We start from the raw sequence: 26,535 nt of genomic DNA on the forward strand, positions 1-26,535 counted from the left end.
AAGGGGAACCCATCCAGACTCCAAGAGAGGAGTGGGGCAGTCTGTGGAATAGAGGAGGTGCCATCAATTCCCACCACCACCCCTGGAGAGGGGAAACTGGTCCCCAAGTAGGAAGGCCGAATAGCGTAGGTCGCCCGTGTCCAACAGGAAAGAGATGCACTTACCTGCTACCTGGAGCAGGACCCTGGGCTCAGTCTGGGTTAGGGGGATGTCCGAGTCTGGGCCTCGTCAGTCATCGTCCAATCCAAGTAGTTGGAAGGCTGGACTTACCGGTTCAGGGTTTCCTCCACATGGAGATGCCGAGGATCCTCTGACACCAGGGCAATCAGATTTCCAGTGGCCCATCATTCAACATTGAGGGCATAGGGCATGGCTGCATTGGCTCCTTGGGATTGAGACATTGACAGGCCCAGTGTCCCTCGGTGCTGCATTTGAAGCAAGCCCCAGGCAGGTGTGGTTGTTTCTGGAGCCTGGCAGCCACAGGGCTGCCACCAAGGCTGGGGTCTAGAGTTGGACCTTCTGCTGGAGTCTAGGCTGCCTCTTAAGTTCAGCCATTTCCTCTTGGGTATTAAAGACCTTAAATGCCATTTTCACCAGGTCAGGAATGGGGTTTGAGGACCCCCCCAGGCCTCCTTTAATTTTTTACAGATATTGGGGGAGGACTGAGAGATGAAATGGGTCACCAAGATAGTAGCCCCAGCTGGAGAGGCAGGGCCCAGGGGAGTATACTGGGTTAAGGCCTCAGTGAGCATATTAAGGAAAACTGCAGGGTTTTCATCTGGGTGCTGAATGATTTCGCCGAGTTTATCTTAGTTGATGGCCCTGTTAGAGGCTGCACGCATGCCAGCGATGAGACAATGGCCATGCAGTCACGGCTCCGGTGGCCCCCCTGGCCAGCCTGATAACGCCGACCGGGACCCACGGTGGGAACTGAGCACTGGCGGCCCAGCAGCATCCGTGTAATGGCCCTGGTCCCTGGTCAGCATGCTCTCTGGAAGCAGCCTGAACACGCTCCCTCTCCTCTGGTGTGAGGGCGGTGGTCTGGACAACATGCAAATCATGCCAAGTCAAATCCTATGCCTGCATCAAATACTGGAATTCCTTGGTATAGTTTCCTGGGTTAGCAGAGCAAGAGCCCAGCCACTTTTCAATTTGGAAGGGTCCTGGAGCCAGAAAGGAACGTGGCCCCAAACAACCCTTTCAGCCCCCCGCTGCCACCGCTTGCAGGGGCAGGCCAGGTCAGGGGAGGAGGAGACCTTGTGGCATTTGGTGCGCTGGAGATCGAGGGGGGATGGGGGGTGAAGGTCGGGGGTCATAAACGGGTAAAGAGGTGTGTGGTTGGGAGGCAGGAGGAGAAGGAGAGGGGGCAGGGGGCTCCAGATGAGGGGGAAGGCTGGCGTCCCCTTAAGAGGTGGATGGGACAAGGTCTCAGGAGACTCCGAGAGAGGGGAAAGGATTCGGGGGCTTTCTGAGCTGAGGGAATAGGGGGAAGGGAGGGAGGGAGCGGTGCTGGCGCCAAAAGGACCTGGGTGCTGGAGCATTGGGAGCAGAGGGAGGGGGTGTGGAGGTCCCAGGAAGCCTGCATGTGCGGCACCTTTGATCCGACTTGCCCTGGAGTCTACAGAGATTGTCCAGGTCCCCGAGAACTCGGTAAGACGGCGTTTTCTAAGATCCTGTGAGAACCCCAGAGTTTCGAAATTGGCCAGTAGACAACCCAACGGAGCTTGGGGGTCAAATCTGGATCGGGCAGTTCCCATGACTCCCGCCGGGTAACCCAGAGACTGAAACCCGGTGTCCCCGTTTGCAGTCAGGGTCACGGACGGAAACAGAGGTCACCATGAGGATGAGGACGTCTCCTGATCCCCAGGGACCCTCGGGGAGCCACCTGGTGGCTCGGGGGAGGTGTCCTGGCACGGCGGTGGCTTCGGAGAGGACCACCCGACTGAGGCAGGGAATCGGGGAACCTACCCGGCGTTTCCAGGCGCTGGGTCCAGTTAAGGTCCTGGTGGTGAGAGGAGAGAGGCTCCCCACCAGCGCGGGGCCTCGATCTCCTCCCGGGTTTCAGCACCAAATGTCAGGTTTAATCCAATTAGTAGTGAAGTGAAATAGAGAGGCTGGGCACAATTTGGTCGAAACAGGCTTTTAATGGGACGTGCTTTCAGAGGTTCCCAGCCCACAGGGTGGGGGGTGGGGGAGAGTGGGAAAGTCGCCCCCAAGAGAGGGCAAGTAGTCTTTTTAAGGGGGGAGGGGGAAGGGGTTGGTGTCTGTATGGGGTGATAGGTATTAGGCATATTACTGGTGGAATCGGCCTGGGGCAATAACTGCCCATGCCCTTATATGGGGTCTGGGTAAGTATGGTTCTGGTTTCCTGCACAGGTCCAGGCTCCCCCTGATGACATGTCCTTGGCTGTCTGCTGGTGATGGGAAAGTTCTGAGGTGGGGACCACAAGGTGGGGGGTCTGCTGCCATTTTATTGGTGCCTCCTGGTCCCCCTTGATCCCACCGGCCCAACACAAGAATGTTTATTTAAACACAAACTCATCATGTCTTTTGCCCATTTCATGATTGCATTGTTTCTTTGGTGTTGAGTTTAATAAGTTCTTTATAGATTTTGGAAACTAGCCCTTTATCTGATATGTTATTTGCAAATATCTTCTCCCATTCTGTAGGTTGTCTTTGAGTTTTGTTGACTGTATCCTTTGCTGTGCAAAAGCTTCTTATCTTGATGAAGTCCCAATAATTCATTTTTGCTTTTGTTTCTTTTGCTTTCGTGGATGTATCTTGCAAGAAGTTACTGTGGCCAAGTTCAAAAAGGGTGTTGCCTGTGTTCTCTAGGATTTTGATGGAGTCTTGTCTCACATTTAAATCTTTCATCCATTTTGAGTTTATCTTTGTGTATGGTGCAAGAGAGTGGTCTAGTTTCATTCTTCTGCATGTGGATGGCCAATTTTCCCAGCACCATTTATTGAAGAGACTGTCTTTCTTCCAGTGGATCGTCTTTCCTCCTTTGTCGAATATTAGTTGACCATAAAGTTCAGGGTCCACTTCTGGGTTCTCTATTCTGTTCCATTGATCTATGTGTCTGTTTTTGTGCCAGTACCACACTGTCTTGATGACCTCAGCTTTGTAGTACAACCTGAAATCTGGCATTGTGATGCCCCCAGATATGGTTTTCTTTTCTAAAATTCCCCTGGCTATTCGGGGTCTTTTCTGATTCCACACAAATCTTAAAATAATTTGTTCTAAGTCTCTGAAGAAAGTCCATGGTATTTTGATAGGGATTGCATTGAACGTGTAAATTGCCCTGGGTAACATTGACATTTTCACAATATTAATTCTGCCAATCCATGAGCATGGAATATCTCACAGAGGAAGACATAGACATGGCCAACATGCACATGAGAAAATGCTCTGCATCACTTGCCATCAGGGAAATACAAATCAAAACCACAATGAGATACCACCTCACACCAGTGAGAATGGGGAAAATTAACAAGGCAGGAAACAACAAATGTTGGAGAGGATGCGGAGAAAAGAGTACCCTCTTACACTGTTGGTGGGAATGTGAACTGGAGCAGCCACTCTGGAAAACTGTGTGGAGGTTCCTCAAAGAATTAAAAATAGACCTGCCCTACGACCCAGCAATTGCACTGTTAGGGATTTACCCCAAAGATTCAGATGCAATGAAACGCCGGGACACCTGCACCCCGATGTTTCTAGCAGCCATGTCCACAATAGCCAAACTGTGGAAGGAGCCTTGGTGCCCATCAAAAGATGAATGGATAAAGAAGATGTGGTTTATGCATACAATGGAATATTCCTCAGCCATTAGAAACGACAAATACCCACCATTTGCTTCAACGTGGATGGAACTGGAGGGTATTATGCTGAGTGAAGTAAGTCAATCGGAGAAGGACAAACAGTGTATGTTCTCATTCATTTGGGGAATATGAATAATAGTGAAGGGGAATATAAGGGAAGGGAGAAGAAATGTGTGGGAAATATCAGAAAGGGAGACAGAACATAAAGACTGCTAACTCTGGGAAATGAACTAGGGGTGGTGGAAGGGGAGGAGGGTGGGGTTGGGGGTGAATGGGTGACGGGCACTGAGGGGGGCACTTGACGGGATGAGCACTGGGTGTTATTCTGTATGTTGGTAAATTGAACACCAATAAAAATTAATTTATTAAAAAAATAAAAATAAAAATTTTTATTGAGGCAAAAAAAGTAAAAATAAAAAATAAACACAAACTCAGCTTGCAGAACATGAATACTTTCCACCCCTATGTGGGAGAGTGTAAGTGCGACTGCCCCACCACCCTTGGAAGCAGATTTTTAAAATATATTTATTTATGTAATTAAACATAGCATTGCCATTTAATCTTGCAAATCCATTTCTGGCTGTGTGCCCACAATAACTGAAATCAGAATCTCAAAGAGATGTTTTTTTGCAGCCTTATTTACAATAGCCACGGTATGGCAATAACCTAAACGTCCATTGATAGATGAATGGCTAAAAAAAAAATGTGGTGTACACATAGAATGTAATAGTAAGCCAACATAAAAAGGAAGGAAATTTGACACATAAATTTCAATATCAATTACTCTTAAAGATATTATACTAATTTTCATGAGCCAGACACAAAAGGACAAATATTGTATAATTTCACTAATAATGAATTACCTAGACCAGTCAAAATCAGAGAATTAGAAAGTGAAATGGTGGTTGCCAGCAGTGGGTGTTGGGCGGGCAGGATCAAGGGGGATCTGGAGGCACCCATAAAATGGCAGCGGATCTTCCATCTTGTGACCCCCACCTCAGAACTTTCCCACCAGCAGCAGACCACCCAAGGACACGCCATCAGCAGGGAGACAGGACCTATGCAGGAAACCTGAACCATACCTTACCAAGACCCCATATAAGGGCATAAGTAGTTATCACCCCATAGTGATTCCACCTGTGACATGCCCTAATACCTATCACCCCATGCAGACACACAACCACTTACCCCTCCCCCTTAAAAAAAAGCCCACTTGTACTCCCCTTAGCGCGACTTCCCCTGCTGGAGACTTCCCTGGCTTCACTCCTTTGCAGGGCCCTGGAAACTTGCCCAAGAGTGCATCCTGTTAAAAACCTGTTTCAAAAACAAAACAAAACAAAACAAAACAAAAACAAAAACAAAAACCACCTGTTTCGACCAACTTGCCCTGGCCTCTCTATTTCATTTTCACTACTGATCAGATTAAACCTGACAGTGGGGAGGTTATCTGCTGTATAACGCTGTGCGTATAGCCGACAATACTGTGTTGTGCACTTAAAATTTTGTTGAGAGTAGATCTCATGTTAAGTCAGAATTACCACAGTTTTAAAAAGGTGGCCCTTTCGCATTTTCCTCTGGGAAGCTCTATGAACAGCCACACAGTAAGGAAGAAGGAGGAAGCATTAAAGTATTTGGAACCCAGGCCTTGGAGCTTTAAGCAGCCCCAAGCTTTATCTGGGCAACTGTGAGATAGAAGCAGCAGTAAGCAGGGGTGTCAGGGGCCTGAAGACTTTCAACCAAAGTCACTTCTGGATGCTTGCCAAAGAGTGCATACCAGGGGATTGAGAATAAGATTGATACCCAAGAAAAAGGATGTGTATGATTCGCTTAGGATGAGGATTGGCTGTCGGAAAACATTTTATGGTGACTGGGAGAAGGATGCAGCTTTCTCAGCTGGGGGGAATATACATGCCATGAATCTCCTTGCTGGGTGTGATATTGCTTGTGCTCCCATAAGGTCCTCCTAGTTTCTGGCATGTTTGTTTGGAGAGCATAAGTTAGTATGGAGGGATCCCTGGGTGGCGCAGCAGTTTGGCGCCTGCCTTTGGCCCAGGGCGCGATCCTGGAGACCCAGGATCGAATCCCACATCGAGCTCCCGGTGCATGGAGCCTGCTTCTCCCTCTGCCTGTGTCTCTGCCTCTCTCTCTCTCTCTGTATGACTATCGTAAATAAAATAAAAAAAAAAGTTAGTATGGAAACCATGACCAGCACAGGGACAAGCAAGTAGACAGCATGGTGCATGGAAAATTAACTGAACGGGGACATATATCTCGATTTGTCCCAATTCACTGAGTCACCTGGGAGAATTCCCTTCTCTTTCTTGGTTTCAGTTGCTTCATCTCACAAGTGAGACAGTTAGCTATATCAGGTGTAGAAATAAATCTCATCTCATAGGTCAACTCTTATGGTATTGGCGCGAGGTTGAGTAGGATTCTGAGGTCATGTCCTCACTTTTTGAGAAATAACTATGCAACTTATTTGCAATGATGTCCTATAGCCACAGGAAAGGAAGGTTAGTGGCATGTCTCTTTGCTACCCCTGCAGGAGAATACATCTATAATCCCCTCTACATGGAAAATTGTATTATTCTAAACATTTTAATAGTTGCCCTGATATTTGAGGTCAGAAAATTATTTTTAACCCTTCTCAATCATTTTATGGAATACCCCATACCAATCTTCTACAGAAATATAGGATTACAGAATCTGTTTTTAGGCATCAAAACTCAAAACATGTATAGAAAAGCACAGCGCCTGGTCATTCAATTTAATAAAGTTTTCAATTCCTTCGACTGTGTGCTCTGGTAAGTAAACTCAGCCATACACTAATAAAGTACAATGTGTGAAATCACACACATGTGCACACACACTCACACACAAATACTGTACATCAATTCATCTAAGGTTTGTACACCTAACAAGATATTGATAAAATGTTGGGAATTTTTTAAAGCACAGCACTTAGAAGAACTTTGTATAGTTTTTCAGTAATTCTATCCATGGTTAAAAAACATATTCAGGAGGAGGGCATCAATGTTGGGGTTTCCACAAGTATTGCTGGCTTATATAAATTTGGGACTGAGCATCTTCTAACATACAGAACTTAATAACTCAGAACCAAGAGGATCACCATCTAGGACCCCTCAAGCAGACTATATTCTCCCTCCACTACAATTTCGTCACCACCATCTCCCAGTCCCACCCCTTTCTTTCTTCTCTTTTATTTTCTCTTTACTTTTGCTTTTTTTCTCTTTTTTCCCCTTTTCGTTTTTCTTTTTTTCTTCTTCTTCTTTGGGATTCTTGGCCTTTTATTTTTTACCACTTTGTTTTAAATTTTGTTTGCAAAATGGCGGAGGAGTAGGTGCCTCAACTCACCCAGCCCCACCAACTGACTTAGATTACTGTCAAATCATGAAAATCTACTAATTCGACCTGAGATTTAAGGAGAGAACAGCTGGAATGCTACAGTGTGAAGGGTGTGCTCTCCTAACAAGGTAGAAAAGCAGGTAAAAAATTAACAAGAATCAAGTGAGGGAGGGGCCCCGTGAGGAGCCGGGCTAGGGGGCAGCGGGAGCCCCGCCCCAGAGAGGCGGGAACTTTAAAAAGTCCACCCTGGATCCTTCCTGGAGGCAAAGGGGCTCAGCAGGGAACCTTGGCAGGAGCAAGAGCGCAGAAGGGCAGTGAGGCCTCCGGTCTCCCTGGGTCACTAACAGAGGAAGTGCGCCTGCGAGAAGCGCACACAGACCGGCCGAGCTCGGGATCCGGCTGGAGCGCGCCCCGCGGTGCCTCAGGGAGAGGCGGGTGGGTCAGCGGGGCTTCTGGGGGGAGGGGTCCAGCGGGGGGCTCCGGGTGGAGGGGCGCAGCGGGGCTCCGGGCAGAGGAGGTCGGGGGAGCTCTGGGCGGATGGGGGGAAGGGGGGGCTGCGGGCGGAGGGGGTCAACAGGGTTCAGGCGGAGGGGGCCAGCGGGGGCTCCAGGTGGAGGGGGGTAGCGGGGGCTCCAGGAGGAGGGAGTAGCGGGGGGCTCCGGGCAGAGGGAGGCAGCGGGGGGCTCCGGGCAGAGGGAGGCAGCGGGGGGCTATGGGCAGAGGGGGTCAGCGGGGCTTCGGGCGGAGGGGGTCAGCGGGGGGTTCCGGGCGGAGGGGGGTAGTGGGGCTTCAGGGAAGCGGGGCTTCGGGCAGAAGGGGGCAGCGGGGTCTCCGGGCGGAGGGGGTCAGCGGGGCTTCGGGGCAGTGGGGCTTCGGGCAGAGGGGGTCAGCAGGGCTTCGGGCGGATGGGGGCAGCGGGGCTTCGGGGCAGCGGGGCTTCGGGCGGAGGGGGGCACTCTGCCCTGCTGCCTTCGGGAGCCTCAGCCCTGGGACCGCGATGCCAGCAGCCCAGGCCCTGCAGCCCAGGGCGCGGGGGGAGACACAGTCCAGGATCCTGTGCTCCCCCAGGGACAGGCGGGGGGAGGGCACAGGACAGGGAGGACGCTCCTGCTTCGGGTGCCCCCAAGCTGTGCAGGTCAGTGCACCCCACCCCAGGAGCCTCTAGGCCAGTGAATAATGGGGACTACCGGTGGTTACTCCAGGAGCTGACTCCAGAGTTGGAGACATGGCCACTTCCAGTGTGGTTGTTCCTCCTGGTGTCACCTGGTGCCTGGGATGGAGCAGGGCTGCCAGGGGACAGAGGCCTCACGGGGTCAACAGCTCCCATTGAGCCCGGCACCTGGCAGGGGGTCGGGGCTGCTCCCCCAGGTGCACACACCTGAGAATCAGCAGAGCAGCCCCTCCCCCAGAGGACCAGCTGGAAGGACAGGGGAAGAGCTAGTTCTTCACAGAGCAGCGCTAGAAAGCTCCAGGGGAAGTCGAGGGATATGCAGTATATACAAGCAGGGGGTAACCCTCCTATTATTTTTCTTCCTTTTTCCAATACACTTCGTTTTTATAGCAGACTGTAAATTTCCAATTTTTTTCTTTTTTCCACCTTAACTACAATATTTCACCACCTCTTCATTTTTTAATTTCTTCTGTTTTCACTTTCATATTTCTACAATGACAGGTCCTAGATATGTTTTCCACTTCTATATTCCCTTCAACATAATCAACATAATTTAGGGAGATATACAAGAGAGGAGATCCATTTTTTTTATTGTTTTGTGCTTTTTGTTTTTTTCTCTGCCTCATTTTGTTCTACAATGAGGGAGATAATACCTTCTAAAACATGACCAGCATGCACCTAGAACCAAGTGGTAACACTGTGCTGGTTCATCATGTGAGATTCCTCATTCCCATTCTGTCCCCCTCTTCTATCTCATTTATGTTTTGTTGGTCAGTGGTGGGACCTTCTACAAGTATTTCTGGTTTATATAAATTTGGGACTGAAGGTTTTCTAATATACAGAATTTAATATACTCAGAAACAAGAGGAACACCCTCTAGAACCCCTCAGGTAGACTACATGCTCTCTCCACTACAAATTCGTCACCATCACCATCTCCCAATCACCACCCTCATTTTTTTTCTTTTTTTCTTTTTCTTTCTCCTGCTTTAGGATTCCTGGCCTTTTACTTTTACTACATTGTTTTAAAATTTGTTTTTCACTCTAATGGTCCCTTTTTAAAAATAAATTTATTTTTTATTGGTGTTCAATTTGTCAACATATTGACACAATGGTGTCAACACCCAGTGCTCATCCTGTCAAGTATTCCCATCAGTGCCTGCCACCCAGTCACCCCCACCTCCCCTTCCACCACCCCTAGTTCGTTTCCAGAGTTAGGAGTCTTTCATGTTCTGTCTCCCTTTCTGATATTTCCCACTTATTTTTCTCCTTTCTCCTTTATTCCCTTTCACTATTTTTTTATATATTCTGATCCTTGTTTTCAATTCCTGGTCTCTGACCTCAGCAGAATCATCTAGGGTGAAATTTACTTAGGTCGTGGTTGATATTCTTGATGCAGCCCACTCATACAGCCACACTGCACAGAGCAAAATGACTAGGAGGAAGAACTAAACACAAAGAAAGAATTAGAAACACTACTCTATATATATAAAAAAGAAACAGTACTCACTGCCACAGAGATACAGAATTTGGATTATAAATTGATGTCAGAAAACCAATTCTGAACTACAATATAAAGCTACTGGTGGTTCTGGAAAAAAGCATAAAGGATTCAAGAGACTTCATGACTGCAGAATTTAGATCTAATCAGGCTGAAATTAAAAATCAATTAAGTGAGATGCAATCCAAACTGAAGGTCCTAGCGATGAGGGTTAATGAGGTAGAAGAAAGAGTTAGTGATGTAGAAAACAAGTTGATTGTAAGGAAGGAAGCTGAGGGAAGAAGGAAAAACAAAACACCATGAGGAAAGGTAATAGGCAATAAATGACAGCCTCAGAGGGAAAAATCTACATTTAATTGGGGTTCCAGAGGGCGCCAAAAGGGACAGAAAACATATTTGAACAAATCATAGCTGAGAACGTCCCTAATTTGGGAAGGGAAACAGGCATTCAGATCCAGGAGAAAGAGAGGTGGCCACTAAAATCAATAAAAAACGATCAACACCTCAACATTTAATAAACTCGCAAGTTCCAAAGATAAAGAGAAAATCCTTAAAGCAGTGAGAGGCAAGAGATCCATAACTTACCTGGGGAGACACATTAGATAACAGCAGACCTCCCCACAGAAACCTGGCAGGCCAGAAAGGGCTGGTGGGATATACTCAGGGTCCTAAAAGAGAAGAACCTGCAGCCAAGAACACTTTATCCAGCAAGGCTCTCATTCAGAATACAAGGAGAGATAAAGAGCTTCCAAGATAGGCAGAAACTGAAAGAATATGTGACCACCAAACCAGCTCTGCAAGAAATATTAAGGAGGACTCTGTAAAAGAAAGAGGATGCCCAAAGTAATAATCCATAAAAGCAGGGACTGAATAGGTAATACTACAAAACTAAATTCATATCATTCACTAGTGCCACTGAATGTGAATGGGCTTAATGATCCCATCAAAAGATGCAAGGTTTCAGACTGGATAAAAAAAAAAAGACCCAACTATTTGCTGTTTCAAAGAGACTCATTTTAGACAGAAGGACACTTCCAGCCTGAAAACGAAAGGTTGCAGAACCATTTATCATTCAAATGGTCCCCAAAAGTAAGCAGGGGTAGCAATCCTCATACCAGAGAAATTAAAGTTTATCGCAAAGACTGTAGTAAGAGATAAAGAGAGACACTATATCATACTTAAAAGATCTATATCCAACAAGAGGACCTAACAATCATGAATATTTATGCTACTAAGGTGGGAGATACCAAGTATATCAATCACTTAATAACCAAAGTAACAACATACTTAGATAATAATACACTAATAGTGGGAGACATCATCACGGGCTTTTTGCAAATGACAGATCTATTCATAACATCTCCAAAGAAACAAGAGCTTTAAATGACACACTGGACCAGATGGATTTCACAGATATTTACAGAACTTTACATCCAAATGCAACTGAATACACATTCCTCTCAAGTGCACATGGAACTTTCTCCAGAACAGACCACATACTGTGTCACAAATCAGTTCTCCACCAACACCAAAAGATTGGGATCCCTCCCTACATATTTTCAGACCATAATGCTTTGAAACTTGAACTCAATCAAAAGAAAAAATTTGGAAGAAACTCAAATATGTGGAGGTTAAAGAGCATCCTGCTAAAAGATGACTGGGTCAACCAGGAAATTAGAGAAGAATTAAAAAGATTCATGAAAACTAATGAGAATGAAGATAAAACCATTCAAAATCTTTAAGACAGAGCAAAAGCAGTCCCAAGATGAAATATATTGAAATACAGGCCTCCCTCAAAACACTGGAAAAAAACAATCATATTCACAGCTAACCTCGAACCTAAAGGAACTGGAGAGAGAATAGCAAATAAAACCTACACCCAGCAGAAGAAGAGAGTTAATAAAGATTTGAGCAGAACTCAATGAAATAGAGACCAGAAGAACTGTGGAACAGATCAACAAAACCAGGAGTTGGTTCTTTGAAAGAATTAAAAGGATAGATAAATCATTAGCCTGCATTAAGAAAAGTAAAAGAGAATAAACTCTAATTAAGAAATCATGAATGAAAAAGGAGAGATCACAACCAATACCACGGAAATACATACGATTTTAAAATGTATTATGAACAGCTATACAACAATACATTATGTAATCTGGAAGAAATGGATGCATTTCTGGAAACCACAAACTACCAAAACTGGAACAGGATGAAATAGAAAACCTGAAAAGGCCCATAACCAGGGAGGAAGTTGAAGCAGTCATCAGAAACCTCCCAAGACACAAAAGTCCAGGGCCAGATAGCATCCCAGGGGAATTCTATCTAATGTTCAAGAAGAAAAAATACCTATTCTAAAACTGTTCCGAAAGATAGAAAGAGATGGAATACTTCCAAATTCGTTCTATGAAGCCAGCATCACCTTAACTCCAAAACAAATATCCCACCAAAAAGGAGAATTATAGACCAATATCCCTGATGAACACACATACAAAAATTCTCAAGAAGATACTATCCAATAGGATCCAACAATACATTATGAAGATTATTCACCATGACCATGTGTGATTCATCCCAAGGATGCAAGGCTGGCTCAACACTAGTAAAGAAATCACTGTGATAGATATCAAGAGAAAAACTAGGAACCAGGGGATGCTCTCAATAGATTCAGAGAAAGCATTTGACAAAACACAGCATTCATTCCTTATCAAAACTCTTCAGAGTGTAGGGATAGAGGGAACATTCCTCAACATCTTAAAAGTCATCTATGAAAAGCTCACAGCAAATATCATTCTAAATGACGAAACACTGGGATCCTTTCCCCTAAGATAAGGAACATGACAGGGATGTCCACTCTCACCACTGCTATTCAACATAGTACTAGAAGTCCTAACCTCAGCAATCAGGCAACAAAAAGAAATAAAAGGCATTCAAATTGGCAAAGAAGAAGTCAAACTCTCCCTCTTTGCAGATGACATGATTCTGTACATAGAAAACCCAAAAGACTCCAGCCCAAGATTGCTAGAACTCATACAGCAATTTGGTAGCATGGCAGGATACAAAATCAATACTCAGAAGTCAATGGCATTTCTATACACTAACAACGAGACTGAAGAAATGGAAATTAAGGAGTCAATCCCATTTACAATTGCACCCAAAAGCATAAGATACCTAGGACTAAACCTAACCAAAGAGGTAAAGGATCTCTACCCTATAAATTATAGAACACTTCTGAAAGAAATGGAGGAAGACACAAAGAGATGGAAAAATAGTCCATGCTCATGGATTGGCAGAATTAATATTGTGAAAATGTCAATGTTACCCAGGGCAATTTACACTTTTAATGCAACCCCTATCAAAATACCATGGACTTTCTTCAGAGAGTTGGAACAAATCATCTTCAGATTTGTGTGGAATCAGAAAAGACCCCGAATAGCCAGGGGAATTTTAAAATAGAAAACCATAGCTGGGGGCATCACAATGCCAGATTTCAGGTTGTACTACAAAGCTGTGGTCATCAAGACAGTATGGTACTGGCACAAACAGACACAGAGTTCAATGGAACAGAAGAGAGAATCCAGAAGTGGACCCTCAACTTTATGGTCAACTAATATTCGACAAAGGAGGAAAGACTATCCACTGGAAGAAAGACAGTCTCTTCAATAAATGGTGCTGGGAAAATTGGACATCCACATGCAGAAGAATGAAACTAGACCACTCTCTTGCACCAGACACAAAGATAAACTTAAAATGGATGAAAGTTCTTAATGTGAGACAAGATTCCGTCAAAATCCTAGAGGAGAACACAGGCAACACCCTTTTTTGAACTCAGCCACAGTAACTTCTTTCAAGATACATCCACGAAGGCAAGAGAAATAAAAGCAAAAATGAACTATTGGGACTTCATCAAGATAAGAAGCTTTTGCACAGCAAAGGATACAGTCAACAAAACTCAAAGACAACCTACAGAATGGGAGTAGATATTTGCAAATGACGTATCAGATAAAGGGTTAGTGTCCAAGATCTATAAAGAACTTATTAAACTCAACAGCAAAGAAACAATCCAATCATTAAATGGGCAAAAGACATGAACAGATATCTCACAGAGGAAGCCCTAGACATGGCCAACACGCACATGAGAAAATGCTCTGCATCACTTGCCATCAGGGAAATACAAATCAAAACCACCATGAGATACCACCTCACACCAGTGAGAATGGGGAAAATTAACAAGGCAGGAAACCACAAATGTTGGAGAGCATGTGGAGAAAAGTGAACTCTCTTACACTGTTGGTGAGAATGTGAAATGGTGCAGCCACTCTGGAAAACTGTGTGGAGGTTCCTCAAAGAGTTAAAAATAGACCTGCCCTACAACCCAGCAATTGCACTGCTGGCAATTTACCCCAAAGATGCAGATGCAGTGAAGTGCCAGAACACCTGCACCCCAATGTTTGTAGCAGCAATGTCCACAATAGCCAAACTGTGGAAGGAGCCTCGGTGTCCATCGAAAGGTGAATGGAGAAAGGTGTGGTCTATGTACAATGGAATAGTACTCAGCCATCAGAAAGGATGAACATTCACCATTTGCTTTGACGTGGATGCAACTGTAGTGTATTATGGTGAGTGAAATAAGTCAATCAGAGAAGAACAAACATTATATGTTTTCATTCATTTTGGGGAATATAAAAAATAGTGAAAGGGAATAAAGGGGAAAGGAGAGGAAATGATTGAAAATATCAATGAGGGTGACAGAACATTAGAGACTCCTAACTCTGGGAAAGGAACAAAGGGTAGTGGAAAGGGAGGTGAGTGGGGCTTTGGGGTGACTGGGTGTCGGGCACTGAGGGGGATACTTGGCATGATGAGCACTGGGTGTTATGCTATATGTTGGCAAATTGAACTCCACTAAAAATAAAGTTTAATACCTATGGAAGTCTAATCGTAGGGTTCCATCTGGTACCTTAATGATTAAAATATAGGATTTTGTCCTATATATGTCCACAGTGGAGATCCTGGGAATAGAACCAGAAGAAAAGAGTTTCTGTCTGTTAAGTAAGGAGTTTAAGAGGTGCGGCTATTGTTGAGGATTGTAGCTATTTCTGTCTATGGTTATGAAAAACAAGGAGTTCTAGAAAGCCCAGGCATAGCAATGTATTCAAACTAGATATCAGAGCAGAGCAATGATAATTTCAAGGCAGGATATATTAATAGTTTAGATAGAAATAGGCATTTTGAGACCTCTATTCCTTTGTGATTAACTTAACACATAATTTAGTAAATGACTGCACTATAATAAGAAGCCCTTTGGTAGTCAATAATAAACAAAATATTCTCTTCACAAGAAAAATGCTCATAGTCTGTTAACGTAATCAAGAAAGATGAAATTCTTTATATTGTGAAAATTTCTAGTCATATTGATAACCATACTGTATCATGAAGCTCATGTGATCCTATTTGGCTGTAAATTATAGTAATATACATCCAATTTTATAGATGGAGCAAAAAGGGCAATGTGAGCTTGAGGACTTTTAGAATTGGAGATATATGTCATAGAGAGATGTAGGGCATGATGAACACCAAAGAGCTCTGATTATTTAAGAATACAAGGGTTTACTATAATTCAAATCAATCTAATGGAGAATGATTAAGTAATATCTATAAGTGAGAGAATCAATTGTCAATCCCATATTCTATGATTCTTTAAATAACTTACTGCTAAATCCAAAAATGACAGAGAGTCTTGCCAATGAGAGATGGTATTTTTATACAGGTATGTGATATCTGACAGTACCAATGCAAGAGCTTGAGATTCTGAGTTTCTTTAGTGAAAGTAACTTTCAGCACTGAGGTTAGGGATTTAAGTTAATTCCAAAGGAGTAGTTGTCTTTTCCATTTTGAATTTTCTGAGATTTGCTATTTTGGAGAAAAAGCTCCTTAAGCCAAGCCTGACATTTTTTTAATTGCTAGTGAAATAATTTATTTTGTGCTTCATGCATTTTGCATCTAGTTCCACTTATATTTAAATTTTTTATAAATTTATTTTTTATTGGTGTTCAATTTGCCAACATATAGAATAACACCCAGTGCTCATCCCGTCAAGTGACATTTTAGATGGGCTTATTTAGTACTTTTGTGAAAGAATTATGAAAGAAATAGCATCCTATTGTGAAATTCTAAGATTTCTTTGTGTATGTTTATACAGCAAGATTTCTCCTCTCCCCCAGTAATTGGTACAATGGGTTCTTTGGGGGGGGGCATAGTTTTGATCTGAATCACTGTTCTAATGTATATTGGCCATATATACATTGTTTCCTATAAATTTGTCTCATTCTTTAAAAGGAGGAGAAAAACATACCCATTAAAGGGACCCATTTAAAATCCTAGACGGGCTGTTAAAATGTTCAACATAGTTTAAAACACATAAATTTTCTCTCTTTTCTGGTTACTGTGGCATGAAGTTTGACAAGCAGCGAAGTCTCCAGCGACACCCTGTACCGGTGGTGTGGGAAGTCCAGCCCGGTACCAGCACCAGCACCTGAAATTGTCAGAGACGGTGGAGCAGCAGGGCAGCTTGAAGAACTCTGATGCTCAGAAGGACAAACACTTCTCGGGCACCATCATGCTTAATTCCACTGTGCGCCCCAAGTGCTCCTTAAGTCTTTTGGGGGACTGGCAGTGATGAGGCCAATATTGTGTGTGTTCTCCACATGGACCCTGAGTCGCTGAACAAACTCAACAAGAATAAAAAATTAGTCAAGAAGCAGGCCAAGAAGGATGATGCCTTTTTGGCTTCAGAATCTGTGACCAAGCACATCCCCACAGGTCTCCAGTCCCGGCCTGAACGAGCTGGCAAGTACCCTTCCAGGCTGACCCACAGTGAGAGCAATGGTGGCCAAAGGGGATGAAGTGAGGCTCACCGTCAGAGTCCAGATGGAGAAGGTGCTGTGTCTGGTGGTGGCCATGGCCAGGTGAGGAGCTTGTTACAACATCCATATAACCATCAACTGCCTGGTGTCCTTGCTCAAGAATTGGAAAAACACCTGGGCTTTCCACCTCAAAAGCACCTGGGCAAGTCCCAGCGCCAGCACGCCTTAGTAAGCTGTATTGTTGCCATTTAAACAAAGAAAATAAATATATGTAGTATTCACATGAGGAAATTATCTATTTTATAGCATATTTTTTTCTGTGCATGATAAATTGAGTCAATAAAATTAGCTTTTCATCGAAAGCATACAAGAGAAGCAATGGCTACTTGTTGCTTTGTTTCTTTCCACGTGATTCACTACTCACGTCTCTTGCTTTCACGACTGTCATTTGCAATCATTATTCTCTGCCCAGAATACCCATTTAATTATATTTCTTATTTTCTTTTGGAATTCTTACTGCATTACTACAAATGCTGTGAGCAACTCCATGTTTTATATTTATGTGGCCCTGGGTATATGTTTTCATATAAGATCAATTCTATATTTAAATGTCTACCTATTTATGTGTTGCTTGAAATCTTATAAGGTGGATATGGTATACTCTATTGATCCAAATGTCTAGCACATGCCTGCAATGTAGTTGTTTTGAAAGACTTTTTAGAAATAACATCTGTCATGAGAGACACCTAACTCTGGAAAATGAACAAGGGGTAGTGGAAGGGGAGGTGGACAGGGGATTGGGGTGACTGGGTGGCAGGCACTGGGGGGGCACTTGGTGGGATGAGCACTGGGTGTTATGCTATATGTTGGCAAATTGAACTCCAATAAAAAAATTTAAAAAACAAATAACATCTGAATGAATATTCCCCATAAGAATTAGGAAGAAATTATATTTTTGAGATTCTTATTCTCCTCATAGCAAGCTGTTAATAGCCACATACAGGTATTGAGTATTGTTAATGGTTTTTCTCTTAGTTTGTCTTGTTTGTGCATGGATTTAATTTGACAAACATACTTCAGTGTTTCCTAGATGTAAGGTGATAAATGCCTGAAAGAGTCTTAGAAATCTAGACTGTGGTCGATATAAATTAGAGATAATAAGGCTCACTTTCTAATTTGTTTTGTAAAATAAATAAAATAAATTCGTGGTTTGCTTAATATAAAATAGAATGTGTAGAATATTATCAATAGATGTTAGTTCTCTTCCATACTGCCCAAACTCTAAAGTCAGTTCTAAATGCCACAAATAAAGCTCAATTGTCCAGAAAGATGAACTTTCACTGGTTTATCATAGTTTTGTGCATTTTATACGTTTGATATATTTTACGTTGTCTGTTGTCTACCTATTTTTTAATTTTTGGAGGTATTTGATCTACTTAAAGAAAAATACCTCTGACTAAAAGAGAACAGTGATTAAAAACATCTCATAAAGTTGATGGTAGGATTAAATGAGTCAATACAAACAATAGATATAGAATATAGGAATTGTTGAAAAGTGTTGTGTTACCTTCTATCCCTTCTACTTTCCTTCTCTTCTCATTAGTATCATCATTATTATAAACAATATAAAGATTTGTATTATGTATGAATTTCTAATCTTTTAAAATATTTGAGTAGAGGGATCCCTGGGTGGCGCAGCGGTTTAGCGCCTGCCTTTGGCCCGGGCGCGATCCTGGAGACCCGGGATCAAATCCCACGTCGGGCTCCGGTGCATGGAGCCTGCTTCTCCCTCTGCCTGTGTCTCTGCCTCTCTCTCTCTCTCTCTCTCTCTCTCTCTCTGTGTGACTATCATAAGTAAAAAATATATATTTAAAAAAATAAAATATTTGAGTAGATATTTATATTTTATTATCAATCTCCTGGTGATTGTATTTATTTGATTTCATGGATATGACAAATAAAATTACATTTTTCTACCAACATTCATGCCTATTACTGGATAAGAATGAAAAGTTCAGAAATCTGCATCTATCCTGACAATCTTTCTATCAAACTAAATGCTCAGTTTCTCTTCAAAGGCAAACAACGTCCATTCAAAACCATAACCACGAATCCAAATGTATTCCTTCATCTAAATACATTTGAATAGAGAGAGGAGGGGCAAGATGGCGGAAGAGCAGGGTCCCCAAATCACCTGTCCCCACCAAATTACCTAGATAACCTTCAAACCATCCTGAAAATCTACGAATTCGGCCTGAGATGTAAAGAGAGACCAGCTGGAACGCTACAGTGAGAAGAGTCCGCGCTTCTATCAAGGTGGGAAGACGGGGAAAAAGAAATAAAGGAACAAAAGGCCTCGGAGGGGGAGGGGCCGCGCGAGGAGCCGGGCTGAGGCCGGGGCGAGTGTCCCCAGGACAGGAGAGCCCCGTCCCGGAGGAGCAGGAGCTGCACCAACCTTCCCGGGCGGGCGGAAAGGGCCTCGCAGGGAGGTGGAGCAGGACCCAGGAGAGCGGGCGATGCCCTCGGGCTCCCTGGGACACTAACATGCACCTGCGCCCCGGGAGAGTGCGCCGAGCTCCCTAAGGGCTGCAGCGCGCACAGCGGGGCCGGAGCAGCTCGGAGGGGCTCGGGCGGCGGCTCCGCGGAGGGGGCTGCGGGGCGGGAGCGCGAATCCAACAGCGCAGGCCCCAGAGCACAGGGCGCCGGGACACAGCCCAGGATCTGGCCTCCCCCGGGACAGGCAGAGGCCGGGAGGGCCCAGGACAGCGAGGACGCTCCTGCCCCAAGCTGAGCAGATCAGCGGCCCCGCCCCGGAGCCTCCAGGCCCTGCAGACGGAGAGCCGAGAGCCCCGAGCCCCATAGTTCCTGCGGAGGCTGAATCCAGGCTTCCAGAGTTGCCATAGCAACTGCGACCGTTCCTCCTGGGGCCCCACGGGGTAAACAACCCCCGCTGAGCCCTGCAGCAGGCAGGGGCAGAGCAGCTCCCCCAAGTGCTAACACCTGAAAATCAGCACAACAGGCCCCTCCCCCAGAAGACCAGCTGGACGGACCAGTGATACTCCCCGTGTTCCAATACAACTTGTTTTTGGCCACTCTGCACTGAGCAAAATGACTAGAAGGAAAACCCCACCTCAAAAGAAAGAATCAGAAACAGCCCTCTTTCCCACAGAGTTACAAAATCTGGATTACACTTCAATGTCAGAAAGCCAATTCAGAAGCACTATTCTACAGCTACTGGTGGCTCTAGAAAAAAGCATTAAGGACTCACGAGACTTCATGACTGCAGAATTTAGATCCAATCAGGCAGAAATTAAAAATCAGTTGAATGAGATGCAATCCAAACTAGAAGTCCTAACGACGAGGGTTAACGAGGTGGAAGAACGAGTGAGTGACATAGAAGACAAGTTAATGGCAAAGAGGGAAACTGAGGAAAAAAGAGATAAACAATTGAAGGACCATGAAGACAGATTAAGGGAAATAAACGACAGCCTGAGGAAGAAAAACCTACGTTTAATTGGGTTTCCCGAGGGCGCCGAAAAGGGACAGAGGGCCAGAATATGTATTTAACAAATCCTAGCTGAAAACTTTCTTAATCTGGAAAGGGAAACAGGCATTCAGATCCAGGAAATAGAGAGATCCCCCCCTAAAATCAATAAAAACCGTTCAACACCTCGACATCTAATAGTGAAGCTTGCAAATTCCAAAGATAAAGAGAAGATCCTTAAAGCAGCAAGAGACAAGAAGTCCCTGACTTTCATGGGGAGGAATATTAGGGTAACAGCAGACCTCTCCACAGAGACCTGGCAGGCCAGAAGGGGCTGGAAGGATATATTCAGGGTCCTAAATGAGAAGAACATGCAACCAAGAATACTTTATCCAGCAAGGCTCTCATTCAAAATGGAAGGAGAGATAAAGAGCTTCTGAGACAGGCCAGAACTGAAGAATATTGACCTCCCAAACCAGCTCTGCAAGAAATTTAAGGGGACCTATTAAAATTCCCCTTTAAGAAGAAGTTCATGAACAAACTACCACAAAACAAGGACAAATAGATATCATGATGACACAAACTCATATCTGTCAATAGTGAACTCTGAACGTGAACGGGCAAAATGACCCCATCAAAAGGCGCAGGGTATCAGACTGGATAAAAAAGCAGGACCCATCTTATTAGCTGTCTACAAGAGACTCATTTTACACAGAAGGACCACCTAAACCTGAAAAATAAAAGGTTGAGAACATTTACATTCAATGGTTCTCAAAAGAAAGCAGGGGTAGGGATCCCCCGTGGCGCAGCAGTTTGGCGCCTGCCCCTTTTGACGCCCAGGGCGCGATCCGAACCCAGGATCGAATCCCACACGGGCACCCGGTGCATGGAGCCTGCTTCTCCCGCTGCTGTGGTCTCTGCCCTCTCTCTCCACTCTCTCTCTCCTGTGACTATAATAAATAAATAAAAAGTTTAAAAAGAATAAAAAAAGAAAGCAGGGGTATCCATCCTTATAACAGATAAACAAAATTTACCCCGAAGACGTAGTGAGAGACGAAGCGGGACAGCAATATCAAACTTAAAGGAACTATCCAACAAGAGACTTAACAATCTCAATATAAATGCCCCAATGTGGGGGACTGCCAAATACTTAAATGAATTATTAACCAAAGTGAAGAAATACTTAGAGAAAAATACACTATACTTGTGAACTTTCAATCAGCCTCGATTCTTACCCTCGATAGGTCTTCAAACATCAAACAACTCCAAAGAAACGAGAGCTTAAATGATACACTAGGCCGAGATAGATTTCACAGATATCTACAGAACTTTACATCCAAACTTCAACTTAATACACAATCTTCTCAGTGCACATGGAACTTTTTCCCAGAATAGACCACATACTGGGTCACAAATCGGGTCTGAACGATACCAAAGATGGGATCGTCCCTTCATATCTCAACCATAACGCCCTTGAAAATTAAACTCAATTACAAGAAGAAGTTGGAAGGACCTCAATCACGTAGGAAGTTAATGGAACCATCCTGCTAAAAGAACAAAGGGTCAAACCAGGAAAATTAAGGAAGAATTAAAAAGATTCATGGAAACTAATGAGAATGAAGATACAACTTTCAAAACGTAGGATGCCAGCAAAAGCATTCCTGAGGGGAAATACATCGCAATACAAGCATCCATTCAAAAACTGGAAAGAACTCAAAATACAAAAGCTAACCTTACACATAAAGAAGCTTAGAGAAGAAGCAGAAAACACCCGACCCCACAGAAGAAAGAAGGAGAGTAAATTAAAATTCGAGCAGAATTCAACGAAATTGAGACCATAAAGAACTGTGGAACAGATCAATAGAACCAGGAAGTTGGTTCTTTGAAAGAATTAATAAGAAATATAAACCATTAGCCAACCTTATTAAAAAAGAACAGAGGAGAAGACTCACATTAATAAAATCATGAATGAGGAAAGGAGAATCCACTACCACACCAAGGAAATACAAGACGTGTTTAAAAACATATTATGAACAGCTCTAGCAATAAATTAGGCAATCCAGAAGAAAAGGAAGCATTCCTGAAAGCCACAAACTACCAAAACTGGAGCAGGAAGAAATAGAAAACCTGAACAGGCCAATAACCAGGGAGGAAATTGAAGCAGTCATCAAAAACCTCCCAAGACACAAGAGTCCAGGGCCAGATGGCTTCCCAGGGGAATTCTATCAAACGTTTAAAGAAGAAACCATACCTATTCTACTAAAGCTGTTTGGAAAGATAGAAAGAGATGGAGTACTTCCAAGTTCATTCTATGAGGCCAGCATCACCTTAATTCCAAAACCAGACAAAGACCCCACCAAAAAGGAGAATTACAGACCAATATCCCTGATGAACGTGGATGCAAAAATTCTCAACAAGATACTAGCCAATAGGATCCAATAGTACATTAAGAAAATTATTCACCATGACCAAGTAGGATTTATCCCCGGGACACAAGGCTAGTTCAACACTCGTAAAACAATCAATGTGATTCATCATATCCGCAAGAGAAAAACCAAGAATCCTCTCATTAGAGGCAGAGAAAGCATTTGACAAAATACAGCATCCATTCCTGATCAAAACTCTTCAGAGTGTATGGATAGAGGGAACATTCCTCAACATCTTAAAAGCCATCTATGAAAAGCCCACAGCAAATATCATTCTCAATGGGGAAGCACTGGGAGCCTTTCCCCTAGATCAGGAATAAGACAGGGATGTCCACTCTCACCACTGCTATTCAACATAGTACTGAAAGTCCTAGCTTCAGCAATCAGACAACAAAAAGACATTAAAGGCATTCAAATTGGCAAAGAAGAAGTCAAACTCTCTCTCTTCGCCGATGACATGATACTCTACATAGAAAACCCAAAAGCCTCCACCCCAAGATTGCTAGAACTCATACAGCAATTTGGTAGCGTGGCAGGATACAAAATCAATGCCCAGAAATCAATGGCATTTCTATACACTAACAATGAGACTGAAGAAAGAGAAATTAAGGAGTAAATCCCATTTACAATTGCACCCAAAAGCATAAGATACCTAGGAATAAACCTAACCAAAGAGGTAAAGGATCTCTACCCTATAAACTACAGAACACTTCTGAAAGAAATTGAGGAAGACACAAAGAGATGGAAAAATATTCCATGTTCATGGATTGGCAGAATTAATATTGTGAAAATGTCAATGTTTCCCAGGGCAATTTACACGTTCATTTCAATCCCTATCAAAATACCATGGACTTTCTTCAGAGACTTAGAACAAATTATTTTAAGATTTGTGTGGAATCAGAAAAGACCCCGAACAGCCAGGGGAATTTTAAAAAAGAAAACCATATCTGGGGGCATCACAATGCCAGATTTCAGGTTGTACTATAAAGCTGTGGTCATCAAGACAGTGTGGTACTGGCACAAAAACAGACACATAGATCAATGGAACAGAATAGAGAACCCAGAAGTGGACCCTGAACTTTATGGTCAACTAATATTCGATAAAGGAGGAAAGACGATCCACTGGAAGAAAGACAGTCTCTTCAATAAATGGTGCTGGGAAAATTGGACATCCACATGCAGAAGAATGAAACTGAACCACTCTCTTGCACCATACACAAAGATAAACTCAAAATGGATGAAAGATCTAAATGTGAGACAAGATTCCATCAAAATCCTAGAGGAGAACTCAGGCAACACCCTTTTTGAACTTGGCCACAGTAACCGGAGAAGGACAAACAGTGTATGTTCTCATTCATTTAGGGAATATGAATAATAGTGAAAGGGAATATAAGGGAAGGGAGAAGAAATGTGTGAGAAATATCAGAAAGGGAGACAGAACATAAAGACTTCTAACTCTGGGAAATGAACTAGGGGTGGTGGAGGGGGAGGAGGGCGGGGGGTGGGGGTGAATGGGTGACGGGCACTGAGGGGGACACTTGACGGGATGAGCACTGGGTGTTATTCTGTATGTTGGTAAATTGAACACCAATAAAAATTAATTTATTAAAAAAATACATTTGAATAAAACACATGAATGTACAGAAAGTTATGGAATGATATTCAGTTTATCAAATTTATTGAGTTGAACGACTGGGAAATTTTAATATGGGAATGAAGAAAAAAGAGTAAAATAGATAACTCTAGTAAAGGAAACAGGGTTTTGAGAAAGTGTGAATAATAGCATCTACAAGAACTTCATTCTTTTAATGGCAATACTTTCTTTTACTGGATAAAAACAGAACCTTTTGGATAGTATCCTTAAAGGCTTGCTTTACTTGTTGATTCCTCAGGGTATATATAAATGGATTCATCATAGGAGCAACAGAAGCATTAAGAATAGCTACTCCTTTGGTCAAGGATGCCTTTTCTTTTGCAGAGGGGTTGGCATACATGAATATGCAGCTTCCATAAGAGATGGAAATGACAATCATGTGCAAGGAACATGTAGAAAATGCCTTTTTTCTCTGACTGGCAGATGGCAGTTTCAGAATTGTTCTAATGATGAACATGTAGGATAGAATTATTAGTGCCAGAGTGAAAAGCAGAATCACTATTGCAGAGTAAAAAACAATCACTTCTAGGAGCCATGTGTCTGAGCAAGATAATTGCAAGAGGGGAAAATAGTCACAAGCAAAGTGATCAATGACATTGGAGTCACAGTAATCTAACTGGAGGAAAAGAATAACTGGCGGGAAGATATTTAAGAATCCTGCCAGCCATGCACAAAAGACAAGTAAAATGCAGACTCTTTTGTTCATGATAGTCGTGTAATGCAAGGGTTTACAGATGGCTACATAGCGATCATAGGACATAGCAGTTAGAAGATAAAACTCAGTTATGCCCATGAAGATGAAGAAAAACAACTGAGCTGTACAATTATTGTATGAAATAGTTTTGTCTCTGGTGATAATTGTGCCCAGAAATCTAGGAATACAGACAGTTGTAAAGGATATTTCTAATACAGAGAAGTTCCTGAGGAAGAAATACATAGGGGTCTGTAGATGGGAGTCCACCAAAGTGAGAGTGATGATGGTCAAATTTCCAGTGACACTGAATATGTATGTGATAATTAAAAAGAGAAAAATCACAATCTGAAACGCTGGGTCATCTGATAGCCCTAGAAGAATGAACTCTGTGGTTACTGTGTGGTTTTTCATTGCCGATCCTTTCTTCCCCCTCTTTAGAATGGAAAATGTATGTGCCCTATAGGACATAAAAAATGTTAAAACAGGATTGAGGTTAGAGTATAGAATCTTAAAAATATCCACAGTGATGAGTAATCTATGAAATCCAAAAACAAATGTTTTCCTTCAGCAACTGTCCAATTTCTACTGGATCTCACATTTAGTATTATCTGAAGTTAAATATTGATCTCTTTTTGCTGAAAATACACTATCATGGGCCATGGATAAAAATATATCTTGTGCTGACATTTAAGTGGAAGCTATTTCTTCTAGTGTGTCTTTAAAATCAAGCTTCTAATTATTCTTTACAATATTTAGCTCCTTTTATAAAAAAATTAAAATATTTTAATTGATTTTTTTCTTTCCCCCTGTTATAAAAACTAGTCTGGATTATGAATAATCTAAATAAAGCATCTGAAATCCTACAGGGGTTGTTTAGGCGCATCTACACATTCTGTATTTTGAGGCCCACATAGTTTAGGCAACTTTCACAAGGTTAAACAATTAGACACCACAGTAATCATCTCACTGTGGAACATGCATGTTTATGGCAATGTTTTACTGGCATTCTCTCATGAATCACTTTCTAAAAGATTTGGTCCATGCTATCACTTTCATCAATTTTTCCCTTTTCTGATAAAAAGCAGAAGAACAAGAAGGTAATATTCTATTACTAAATTAAATAATTGCCTAAAAATACTTTAATTCATACAATACATACTTTTCTTTCTTTCTCTCTTTCTTTACAATATTGCTATGGAAAATCAATAAGTAGATGGCCAAAATAACATTTACTGGAAAGCAGATATCCTTCCAATAGGGAATTTAAAAAATAACCCTATCTATAATAGAATATAATTTCAAATTAGAAAAAATGAACAATCCAAGATTTATTTCTGTGTTCCTGCTTTAGGATTTCATTAATAGTCTCTTGGTAGTAAACAATTATTAAATTTTCAATACTGAAGGGGTTGTAAGTCCATAAACATGTATAAACATGGTTTTTAAAAATATTTGAATAAACTGAATATATATATTATAGTGAAGAATAAAAAATCTACTTACTTCCTAATTCTTCTTGATGATTTAGTCTCAAATTTTATCATCTGATTTGCCTAAAT

At 42.7% G+C, this 26,535-nt stretch overlaps 1 protein-coding gene and 1 pseudogene across 1 annotated transcript; one reads left to right on the forward strand and one right to left on the reverse strand.

Moving 5' to 3' along the window:
• Nucleotides 1–1,837: 1,837 nt before the first annotated feature.
• Nucleotides 1,838–16,947, forward strand: LOC129512120 (60S ribosomal protein L10a-like; annotated as a pseudogene).
• Nucleotides 16,948–24,433: 7,486 nt separating this feature from the next.
• On the reverse strand, nt 24,434–25,387 carry LOC129512121 (olfactory receptor 6C3-like). Its single transcript, XM_055329405.1, has one exon. The coding sequence runs from the start codon at nt 25,385–25,387 to the stop codon at nt 24,434–24,436; it is 954 nt and encodes a 317-aa protein (XP_055185380.1).
• Between the last annotated feature and the right edge of the window lie 1,148 nt (nt 25,388–26,535).

Source organism: Nyctereutes procyonoides, unplaced genomic scaffold, assembly GCF_905146905.1.
Source record: "Nyctereutes procyonoides isolate TBG_1078 unplaced genomic scaffold, NYPRO_anot_genome, whole genome shotgun sequence".
Classification (NCBI taxonomy): domain Eukaryota; kingdom Metazoa; phylum Chordata; class Mammalia; order Carnivora; family Canidae; genus Nyctereutes; species Nyctereutes procyonoides.

Coding starts and splice junctions, on each gene's coding strand:
- LOC129512121 (XM_055329405.1), bottom strand. CDS start 25,387: ATGAAAAACCACACAGTAACCACAGAGTTCATTCTTCTAGGGCTATCA.